Genomic DNA, 12961 nt, shown 5'->3' on the forward strand with positions numbered 1-12961 from the left:
CGGGTGCGAATGCGGATGAGATATTTTGTATCCGCGCAGACCTCTACATATGGATAACTATGGGCAATGTTCTGAAAATCCTCTTAGCAGTTCACATTAATTATACCATAAATTAAGAATATTCATAAGCAATGTCTGAACTTGTATTTAGGAGAAACAATATTATTATTCTACTTATAATAAACAAACAGTACTTCAGCAATATTTCTTGTCCATTGAAAAGATATTTTCACATACATGTATAAGATTTGGCTAGAATACCATATATTTATTATTTTAGGAAAAATATGTATTACTTAACATGTGCAACAAGGATATATTTGGAAACAAAAGCAAAGAGAATAATGGTACTCACCGACTTCCACTTCTTCCATTATTAAATTAATTGGTGCTGCCGCATTATTAAGGTTTAGAGGAGGGTGTATCTGTACAAGAGCTATGTCAAAAAACCCATCAAATCTAAAACAAAATTAAAATCGTTAATATTTGGTTGGATATTAAGCTGAATATTTTATATTTATAGTGATTTTCTGGCGGCACGCAAAGGTACGCCGTACCGGCAGCTTCTTAATTAGAACTAAATATTTCCTCTTCTAAACTGACCTGAACTGAATTAAACTGAAAGCCAGTACGTAAATTCTGTTGGGGCTCCACCTCTTTACTTTCTCAGCAGAAAAGCCTTTACTCAATTCATATTTCAATGTATGCAATTAACTGTGTTTATTAATTATGACGTGAAAATGTCCTCTAAATTTGTTCGCAAAGTTTATCCATTAATTTATTAGACGTTTGTAGAATATTTTGTTGCCAGGGATACTACTCTGAAGAACATATGTGAACAATGTACTGTGTACGTGTTGTTATTGAAATTCAGTGTTTGTGAAACTCTTGATGTCTCTTGAAAACAAACAATAGCAGCTTACTTTCGCCCGTTTACAGAAAGAGAAAAAAACAAGAAACAAATCACTAAGAAATATTGATTATCATTGCGTCTATTGTGTTATAAAATTAAGATGTAAGAATGGTACATTTTTAAAGCATCTTTATATAATATATAATAATTATAATGATAATATGTTCAGTATAACATAATAAGAATAATAATGATCAGTAGCATATTACTGCAGACTTATAACTGAAAAACTCTTACGTATATATGCATCATGCATCAATGACGGAAAATTTGGGAGGTGAATCTACAGGTAAAAACAAGTAAAAAATGTCATATGAACATTGCGTGAACGCACCTGCGTTTGGACGCTAGAGGCATCTGAAATGTCACCTTCCGAGGCGGCAATTTGCAATATCGCAAGAACGGAGAGAAATACGAATGTCGGGTCAAAAGATATCAAAGGAAACTCCATCCGAAGAATCCAATTACGCATAATACTGGCGGCGCCAGAAGGGGCACAAAGAAAGTGAATAAAAAGTGGAGAAAAGTGACCGAGTCAAAAATGTCCCGCGACAAAACGGCCCGAGTTAAAAATGCCCAACGTCGCAAGGGCCCGTGTCAAAAGGGCCCCCACAAAAGGAGCCCTTGTCAATAAAGCCTGAGATATAACCTGAAATGTATGAGAAATATAAAAATGCTTCTTAGATTAAAAGTATTCTGTGAACAAAACTTGATTTGTGTTGAAAGAACCTACATGTGGATCTGTACACAATGTTAGTCAAAGTTATAACGATGCACGTGAAGAGAGGAAAAGTGTTGCAGGTAGGCATTGGTCAGTGCTGTGCCGTGGGGCGGGCGAGCAGGGCGACGGCCCTAAATGCCAAAGTAGAGTGGCGCAAAATTCGGCAGTAAGAAAGAAAAGAAAAGAAGGAAAGAAGAAGAAAGAGGAAAAATTACTTGGAATATTTTAGATCAACAGCAGATAATGTTACTCATGTTAGAAAAATACATGTGCCCATATATAAAATTCAAGAAAAAAAGTAATAAAAAGGGCTCAATATCAAGGGAAAGCAGGGTTTATTTTTGACAATTTTATTACGCTTCGTGCGAACCATGGTGGCGCTTGACGGATGGTCTGTCGTCTCATTCTTCTGTACGGGGGGGGGGGCGTCGTATACTCTTGCCCCACGTACTGATTTTCCACGGCTGGACACTGGTATTGATGCAAAAGCTGCATTTAATGCGTTGTGGGTGTCATGACAGATACCTTCAATTCGAAGATATTGGATATTACACAACATTTTTTTTAAAAAAGAAAGGAGTATGTTTGACACATCAATGTAGGCTAGAATCTTCCCACAAATGAGAATATGAATTCATAATTTTTTATCTATCTTCATTCGTTTACGGAATAGGGTATGGTACGTTTGACAATTGTATCTAGTAGAAAAAAGTATCAGATAAATAATTCATAATGAAATGCTTGAATGAAGAAGAAGAAAAGGTTTGCAAGTGCTGGTGGAGGAAAAGCAAATGTTGCAAGTAGGTGTTTGTGCTTGAACGGAGGTGTGAACATCGTGGCAGCCAAGTTGGATTTTGTCACATTCGATATCACACAACATTCTTTAAATAGAAAATATATGTGTGGCACATCACTATTGGCTAAGGTTCCTTTTTTAATATTAGAAACTGGACTAACTTTTGACCTACCGGTATCGCGAATTCTTTACGATATAGTGTGCTTTGCTTGACATTAAGAAATTGAAATTTCTGAAAGAAGGCTTATTATATTCATGTCAGTAAATGTACACTTTCATATTACATAGAGCATGAATAAGAATGTGTGACTGTTACTTACATTCTATCGATTGTCTGACAGTAGGCCATCCGGTCGTAAAAATTAGAAAGTTTATGCTGTAGTATATCACGAGGAAGTCTTATTGCTTCTTTAACAATGAGATGCCGCAAATCATTTGGGTTGTGTGATTTGCTGTGATAATCTTGTCCTGAATGTGCCCCTATAGCAGTCAACTCAGGAGTAATAGATCGAGAAATCTTGTAGGTCATTTGATCACACCTCTTTTTCCAATGCATCGTTGTGAAAAGGTTTTACGTAAGTATTGTAAAAATTTCAGTTCATAATGTGGTCTTGTTGAAAGCAAGCGTGATCAAAATTATATGTGAAGGTTTAATGACAAACAGTGTCACTAGAAGGGCTCAGACAAAAAGGAAAGGACAAAAAGGCTCGAGTGAATACGTCCCCTTATCAAAAGACCCCGGGTCAAAACGGGCTGGCGACAAAATGGCCTGAGTCAAAAGGAATTGGATCAAAAGGGGACTGCGTAAAAAGGGCCTCAGTAAAAAAGTCCCATATCAATAGGGTACGACTAAAAAAGAGTTCCATGTCAGAATCACCTGATATGTACCCTGAAAATCCTGAAAAGTAAAATAATGCTTATTGGATGAAAAGTATTCTGTGAACAGTACCTGATTTACTTGTGTTGTGGGGGACACGATGACTCAGCTTTAGAGTGCTTATCTCTTCTGCGTGAGGTCACTGGTTTGATCCCAGCTAAGCAAGCTTGTGGTGGACAGCATAGTATCCGTAAGTTTTCTAAGGATACTCCTATCTTATCTCACATTTCACCAATTCTTCCATCATCATTCACTTGCCTTATCATTCATCTTCCACACCCTAAAGAACATACTCCTGAAACCTTGAACTGAAAGATTTCATTTCGTTTCAATTGTGTTGAAACAAAATACATGTGAATTTCACCTTCAAAGTATTAACTTCTTTTTTCTAACACCTTAGAACTCACCCTTTTTTGTTCACACATAATTCAGTCTATATATTTGAAACGATTATTCTATGAGAAAACGTAAAAATTTCTCTATACAACTTGATAAACTACCAATTTCCACACAACTTTCTTCCAAAGAATTATAATTTTCGATATAACTGCAAAAGAAAGTCACTCTTACCCCTGAAAACCAAAACCCAGCTTGTTCGGAAATTTTCCCTAATTCCCCCCTCCTTTATTAGGACTAATTTTGATTGGCTCTTGTTTCAATGTTCTCACATAAAGTTTAATGAAATTTCATTCCTATCTTCTCTAAAGGAAGATTTTAATTGTTACAATTTACATTTCCAGAGTATGATTAGTTTATTTTTACAATATGCAGTAGTGCAATAATAAAAGGCATAAGTCTTGAAACAGATAATACCTAGGTAGTATGAATATTCATACTAAAAATTAAACTAATTGAATAATTGTTTTGACCGCTGGAATATCTTGTGCCCTCTATTGCAATACCATACAAAATGATTATATCGATTACAAGAAATAAAACTACATTTTACTTTTGAGCGACCAAAGGAGAGGAAAAATATAGTAATCATGAAAAAATTGAATTCAAGATTTCACAAATTGACGATTTCATGACACATAGACATTAAAAAAGTGATTTTTCTACATCTGTTCGTCCGTTCGTCCTGACTGATCACCTAGAGGCCATTAAGTTTTCTGAACGAAATTTTAAACAACCCATTTGAGCCAACTGTTCCCAAATGGGAACAATTTATTTTTATCCCGTTTTATTCCGATTTATTTCGTCTTTAAAATAAGGACCTAGTACAGTCTATCTCCTATCACTAAAATCCTCAAAATATATTAAATGAGGTCAGAGGGGTGGGTTGTTTTCGGACAATTTTCTTCAAACATTACATTTTATACATATTTCATGACTAAATATTTAATTGATAACTAAATAACATTGTTTAAATTATTTGTTACTAAAAATATCACAAGAGGTAGTTTACGCTAGGGAATGATTATCAGATTACTTTTTCAAGGATAACAAGGGCAATTCTGGTCATATTTGATAAATAAATATTTCATTATTTTTTCCAATGTTGCATAAGAAGTAGTTTACTCTGAAGTGAGTGTTTTTCTTTTTTACGTTTCTTAAAATATCACTCATGTGATTTTGTTATTATTTTATAAACAAAGATTTCATTAATAGCCCTAACATTTAACAAAGGTTATGCCTTATCGAAAAATCTACATGGGATAATTTACTTTCTGAATGAGTTCTCTTGTGAATATTTTTTTCCGAGAACGTATTTCAATCTTGCACATTATTTCACAAGAAAATTTTTCATTAATTACTGCAGCACTACATGATTTAGTTTAAGGTACTGGAACGAGAAAGTTTAGTGCGGTGGCCGTACCCTTTTAAACTTTTTTAAATTTTTTTCACACTAGATTCATAAAAGTAAATGAATTAGGAGAAAAACGTTATGCAGAGTAAAAGAAAGCTCACTGTCATTGTTCAAATACATATTTTTATAAGTATTTACTTTTAAAATAAATTAAATGTGAATTTAAAAATTTTCATCCACGTGAGTCCCTAAGAACGTTTCTTTCCTAGGCACGTAACTAGTGGCTCTAAATCTGAATCCAGTCATAGATAAGACTATAAGCATAAACGTATCATGAGCGTTGAGTCTGAGGATGTGATGTATGTCGGAAGCAGAGGAAAGTTGTACAAGTAGAAAGGATATGATTTGATCTCACTTCTTCGAGTCATGTTCAATTAAAGTGTGAATCTAGACTTTGAAACACTCTGTATATATCCACAGTTTAAAAATATCTGAATTAACTTCTCGCAGGGCTATTTATTCCCTTTAATGTTTATTTCATAAGTTTAGCTGTATTTACAATGCTTTTACGGGTAAATTTTTCATGTCACATGTCAGTAAATTTTTCACAGTATCAAGCCAGTACTACTACTCTTTGATTTTGTTTTGTTGTTGCTGTTGTTATATCTATAGAGAATAGAAAAATAATAGAAAGGGGGCGTCTCGGTACCTTGATACTGCTCTGAAACCAAATGAAAAATTCACCAATGAGCTTCCGGTTTCCGCAGTGATTGTTGTTTAAGCGGTCTGTTATTAACAAAGAGAGAAAAATGTCTGTTCCAAGAAAGAAAGAAATTTGCCCAGTTGTGTGTTACATTTCTAATCGTGCAGTTACGTGTCAATTCTGAGGTCATAATGCCACTTGAATTTCCTTGCACTCAGAATGGGTCGAAGCAACTTTTCATAATGGTTATATTTATAGACACGATAAAAGTTTGAGTGGAGGTAATGAAGCCAGGAAATGCATTGAATATAGAGTTTCAAAATGCTCAGAACGGACACACACAACGCGCCAATACGAAAACAGTAACATAATTTTCGCTTCAATGATGGAAGGGAGATACGCTTACAATCACCTACCACAACCAGTCGAAGCAGAAAAGCGAAGAATTCACAATCAGCTAAAATGAACAGCTAACGATACAAATGACACTCCTGCAAATATCGTTTCAGTTTGCACATCTAATGTAAATTGCATGTCAGTAAGTGCTGTTCTTCCGAGTATTCCTGTTATGAAGAGGAAGGTTCTAAGAGTCAGGCAAAAAGCTCAAATGGTGCCGGTAAATCCCAGAAATGTAGAGGAGTTTGTGGTTTCACTTCCGTACCAGGTTACCTTAACTAATGAACAGTTTCTTCTGATGATATTGGTTACAACCAGAATCGCGTGTTTTATGCAACTCAGCGTAATTTAGATCTTCTCGTAGATTCAACTAATTTGACATCAGATGCAACACTTAAAGTTGTGCCAGTTCTTTTCAAACAACTTTGGACCATTAACGTAATTAGGAATTAGGTAGTAGTTCCAGTAGTGTATGTTTTGATGCAAAGTTAGCAGCAAGCTACATACCAAAGACTGATAGATCAGTTCAAGTTCCATAAACTTCAATCCAACTAGTGTTATAACTGACTTTAAAGTTGCAGTTGCAAATGCATTCCTTGAAGTGTTTTCTGCCGTGAATATTCGTGTCTGTTTTATCCACTTTACGCAGTGAATATGGCGGAAAATTCAACAGAATGAAGAGATTCTTGGGAGATATTTAGAGAATCCAGTTTTTGCCCTCCATCTTAGATAGCTCGCAAGTCATGCCTTCGTTCCGGAGAATGAAGTTCAAGCAGCATTTCACACTTTGACACGCAAACAAATTTCTTCAAGTGGGCCGCGGTGGCTCAGTGGTAGAGCGTTCACCTCTGGTGCTTGGGGTCCCGGGTTCGATCCCAGCCCCCGCCAAGTGAACTTTGTGGTGGACAAACACCGTGTGCTTGGGTTTTCTCGGAGTTCTCCCGTTTCCTCCCACTTTCTTCATCCTACCATTTCATTCATTATTCATCATCACCGTCTCCTTTAGCCTAACCGACATACCGTGGGACGTAAAACTCAAAGATTTCATTTCATTTCATTTCAAATTTCTTCAATGAAAATGCACAAATTCTGCAACCGTTAATTGACTATTTCGGAGATACATGGATAGGGCGTCCACAGCTTTGAGGTGTTAGACGTCCTCCAATTATCGCCATAAAATGGAATCAATACGAAGCTGCTCTCGGAGACCTGCCGAGGACAAACAACAGCATCGACGGATGGCACCGTAAATTTTGCTCTTTCATTGGTGCTCATCACACTAACATGTTTAAATTTATTGAAGCACTGAAGAAGGAACAACAAATAAATGGAGTGCAAGTGAACAAGAAGTTGCTGGACAAGTATTGTCCACTAACAGAAAAAAAATACGGAGTAACTGCAAGTCGAGTACGTACTATTGTACAGGTATGTGCTGAAAGAACTTTAGAGAACTATCTTCGTGGCTTGGCTCAGAATTTTGATTTGCAATCCAGGTAAGCACTTTGGGACAAATGTCAATCGTATTTGGCTATTGGAAAGTTAAGCAAAAATGATAATAATCTTATGTCCAATATAAATTTGAAGAATTTGGAAACAGATGTAAGTAGCCAGAATTTTACAATGTAAGTTCAGTACAGTATATATGCCAATGTCTTATTTTGTTTGTAATGTTTTGTGTGATTCATAAAAGTCAACTTGGGACTAAAGGGGCTTCTGTCAACACGAAATAGTTTGGAATATATACTATTCATATTAACATTTGCTTTTCTTGCACAAGAAAATATCCATTTAAAGGCGTTAAATTGGAGGAAAATCTCATTTTTGCTAAAAAGTGACATTGGTCCGTTTAGACCCAAATCACACACACACACACACACACATATATATATATATATATATATATATATATATATATATATATATATATATATATATATATATATATATATATATATATATATATCCTCATTATAAGTATTTTCATCAATATATTAATTGGCCTTGTACTTTCTTTCATTCAGAGATTTGTCTTTCTTCATAATTATTTCTGCAATGTTACTGTTTCCAACAGTAATATGCCTCTACCTAATACCCGGTCATTTTGTATACTCAATTTAAATCCTATATCAAACACCTAATCAGTGCTTACTGAAGCAATTTGTAGCACAATTTGATGTCGATTTTCATCTGTTTTAAGAAGCGGCATTCTCTTCATTTCTTACCGGCATATAATGTTATTATTAATCAAGGTGAACACCAATGAGGAACTGATATGTTGTACATGAAAGTTATACAAGTGGACGATATAATATGTTTACCTTCCTCTAGGTGAATTCGTTGCAGCTCCGAGAGGCTCACGATTATCAACATTTATTCACCATTCGGTAAGCACAATCGCCTTCACAGGGAACAGTTTTATAATGAAGATACAGTGCCATTGTTACCCACATTCCCGGACAAACTTATAATGGCAGGAGATTGAAATGCGGAGGAATCACTATTAGACACGTCAGGACAATATGTAATATGTAAGGCTATGCAAAATCTTACCTCACAGCTTCACCTACGCGATATTTGGTTATTATGGCACGCAGACAGCCAAATGACGTACCGTTCCACTCGAGTACAACCACATTTACATAGAATTTATATCTCAAAAGTTTCCCTGCGTAATACTACAGAAGCGCTCATGTGTATCCCATCATCTTATCATGTATCCATCCAAGTTACTTGCAAGTTTTCACAAGCAATGAATCGTTCTGTTGGTCGCTCATATTGGAAATTGCCATCTCGATTTTTACACCGAACTGATATTAAAAACTTGTTCCTTCATAAATGGCAGTATTTGTGTAAACAACAACAGCCTTAATCAGTGGTGGTCAGCTTACGCTAAAAATAAAATTAGTTCATTTTTTCAATGGCAAGCTCGTGAAACAAAGACTGATTTTCTCCATACCCAGGAATATTATTACAAATTTTGAATAATATACTGTCCCAGCCGAGTACGGCGGAAAAATTTACTCTCATACATCACATCAAAGCAAAACTACGTCAAGTTCAACATCATTTTTTTCTCAGTTGTACAACCGTTCACATCTTCGTGAAAAACTGGAAAAAGAAAATACCTTCTTTTATCATTATATGAGTAATATGTATCCTAATACCTAGAAATACATAGATTGTCTTGATATCGGTGACCAACAAACTTTCCATGATTTTGATGATGTTCAAATTGAATTTGTTCGCTATTAACAGCAAATGTATGAGACACCCCAGGAGACATTGGCTGGCATACAAGACTTTATAGATTTTCCTTTATCGCATGTCCCTCCCGACGCCTTGGATTCCCTCATGCACACCTGTTGGTTGAGAAATTGACGAGTGCTTTGAAGAAATCACATGTCTAGCCCTGGGCCTGATGGTCTGCTTTACCTATTCTATAAGCAATATTGGTATATTGTTGGACAAACTTTACTCCAGATAATGAATGAATTGTTACATACTTCTAGTATTCCACAGAAAGATTGGATCTTGACCATACTTCTAAAAAATCCGGACGTTTTTCTCTTGAGAACTTTCGTTCTACTACGCTCTGAATACCGACCTTAAAGTATTTACCAAAACGCTTGCTAGCCGCTTAAAACCATCTATAGTAAGCTCATGAGCCCATATCAAGCTACGTTCAATCTTACGTATAATACGCAAGCAGCAGCACTATTCAAACTGTTTGATATAATTTCATATTACCAGTTTAAACGCCTCCCAGTCTGTGTAGTCTCACTTGACTTTTGGAAAGCATTTGACAGTATGGCCCATCAATATATATATCTGTCGTACTTTCCTCCATCTGTATGGCATATGCGCTTGTTCCATCCTTCATCAGCCTCATTACCAGATTATACAGAAGTGCATAATCGAAAATTCATTTAAATTGTCATCTGTCACCTGCTATAAACCTTAAGCAAGGCTGCGCACTTTCGATGTTCTTGTTCAGTCACAAACTTGACCCCTTATTACAAAAAAAAAAAAAAAAAATACGAGGGACCAAGATCCAATTTACATGATTTTTGCAAGGTTAATATCCAATAATATGCAGATGATGTTTCACTGTTTTGTACTAAATTTTCTCGTCTTCAGAAAGCAATGAAACATGTTGAGCGGTATTCCTTGCTGAGTGGACTAAGGCTCAATGCACATAAATCTCAGGAATTATTGTTTCATAACTAGCAACGTCCAGATTACCCGCTGAGCACTTGGAATGGGCAGTTTGTCTTCATTCTTAATATTCTTGGTAAGAATATTACAGAAATGTATACCAAGAATATAGACTCCTTAATTGAGTGATTTCTGTAGAATGGATCTGTACCTGCTATATCTTCACGGATATCTCAATTTGGTTAATATTCGCCAGAAAGCTTAAGCACTACTTTTAAAAATATACATATACAGTCTTTCTATAAGGAAAATCAAAGATAACAATCGGGGCCTAGAGTTTAACGGTGCTCACGAGATTATGGCATATTCTGATTTTGTAAATTTAATATGGAATGATAGGAGAACAATGGAAAGAAATGCAGAGGTCTTATTAAACGCTTGCAGGAACATGAGTTTAGAGTTAAATGCAAACAAAACTAAATACATGGAATCGCGTTGTGACCGTAAGACCGTAATGCGGCAAATTATGAATGTGTTAAAATACTAAACAATACTTTTGATAAAGGAGATAATTTCAAATATCTGGGATGAATATTAACAGACAAAAATCATATTCACAAAGAAATTAAATGTCGACTAAAATCAAGGAATTCGTGTTATTATTCAGTTCAAAATATCTTGTCGTCGCGAATTCTGTCGAGAAATTTGAAGCTTAAAATATATAAAATGATAATCATACCTGTTGTTCTGTATGGTTGCGAACATGGTCGCTTACTCTGAGGGAAGAACATAAACTAAAAGTATTAGAGAACAAGATCCTGAGAAGAATATTCGGACCCAAGAGGAACGGTAGTGGAGAACGGCGGAAATTTCATAACGAGGAACTACATAATTTATACGGTTTACCAAATATTGTTAGGGTCATCAAGTCTAAGGGGCTCAGGTGGGCAGGTTATGTACCCAAGGTGGAAGGAAGTAGGAATGGTTTCAAGTCTTAACTGGAAGACCAATCGAAAAACGACCATTAGGAAAACCTAGGCGCAGATGGCAGGACAATATTAAGATGGATCTCGCAGAAATAGGAATACGAAGTACAAACTGGATCCAGTTGGCTAAGGATAGAAGTCAGTGGAGAGCTTTTGTAACTCGACATTGAACCTCTGGGTTTCATAAGCCACAGGGGTAGTTAGTTATCTAGTTACATGTACAGTCTTTAAATGAAAGTACACATACTGCACAGTGGTTAACTTGCTGGACAGAAAGACTTAATGGCAATAACCCCCAAACTTACGCAATGAAAATCTTTGTCCGTCCTATCTTCATGACCTCATATTAACCTGGGCATATTTTGCCCCTTGTCTCCAGAACAAGCAGGCCATACGCGCATTTTATACAACATACTCCGACAACAGCGCGACAATTCAGCAACTGCCTCTTTTATCATGCACCATTCGCAACACAACTGGCCCGCGTTTTCGCGGAATACGGATCATCCTATCCTCACAAATGAAGTGAAAAGTATGTGATACCAAGCAATTCATGATCTGATTCCCACCAATCAACGCTTATACGCCATTCGTAGGTCTATTACTGACCTATGTAGGGGCACTTCATATCACCGCCTTCCTGAATGTTTAGATGCTGGGCCAATTTGGAAGCAACTTATTGCTTCGCTGGCACTCATCTGACGCATACCTAAACAGTATTTTACGACGAACATTTTTCTTTTCACTGAATATCAATAATTCTAGCCAACTCGGAACACAGCCGTCACATGGCTTAGTACAACTTTCGACTACTTGCTTCACACTGGACCTCATTGCACAGAAATCGAATAATTTGATTATGTGCAACGTTCTCGGTGGACCACTTAGGAGTCGGCTGGAGGAAAATAAACATTTTACGAACTTTCTACATGTCATATTTAAATAATAGAGATTTTTCCTTGTTTGTACAGTGTGTTTTGTATTGTTTTCTCTAGCTTGGTTGTGTAATCTTACAACTACGATGTTTTGACTTTATTGTCTTTCTTAGGATTTAGGATTTAGATTTCTAGCCTTTCGGCATCTAGGGCCATGTCAGTCCGTCACATTTGAGAGATGACATCCCTCGGCGAGCACACTATCCGAGAAAAGGGAAGGACGAAAGGATTGCAGAAGGAAACCCTGAAACCTATATGTTAGGTGCCACCCAGACATGGTGTGAATGAGGAAAACCCAGGAAAAACTAATTCAGGATGGCTTGCCTGAATGACCTTGTTGCACTTTTTCGACCGAGCGCCACAACCGGGAGTTCAACCCGGGGAGGCGCTCATCAAAGACGAGAGCGTTAACGACTACGCTACGCGGAGCCAGTTTTATTGTCTTTCTGTATAATTATGTCATGTGCAGATTACAGATTCATATTTATTATACAGCTTTAACAACCATGATTCTTATGTAGTATTGTAACCTGGACTTTGTATTTTCAAAAAGTCATGAATAATAAGTAAGTGCATGGGGTCCTTGGTTCGATCATAGCTCACACCAGGTAACCTTTGTGGTGGACAAACACCGTGCGCGTGGGTTTTCACGGGGTTCTCCCGTTTCCTCCCACTTTCTTTATTCTACCAATTCATTCATTTCTCATAATCACCGTCTCCTTATCCTAG

General features: G+C 36.4%; 1 protein-coding gene across 1 annotated transcript in view; it reads right to left on the minus strand.

Moving 5' to 3' along the window:
- Window positions 1-12961, minus strand: part of LOC145662172 (trypsin-2-like) — an 80590-nt gene that overhangs the window by 29907 nt on the left and 37722 nt on the right. Inside the window, exon 7 of the mRNA XM_081727505.1 lies at window positions 356-459. Within this exon, the coding sequence (XP_081583631.1) occupies window positions 356-459 (104 nt within the window). The remainder of the gene's footprint in view (window positions 1-355; window positions 460-12961) is intronic.

Source organism: Thermobia domestica, chromosome 10, assembly GCF_964235325.1.
Source record: "Thermobia domestica chromosome 10, izTheDome1.hap1.1, whole genome shotgun sequence".
Lineage (NCBI taxonomy): Eukaryota > Metazoa > Arthropoda > Insecta > Zygentoma > Lepismatidae > Thermobia > Thermobia domestica.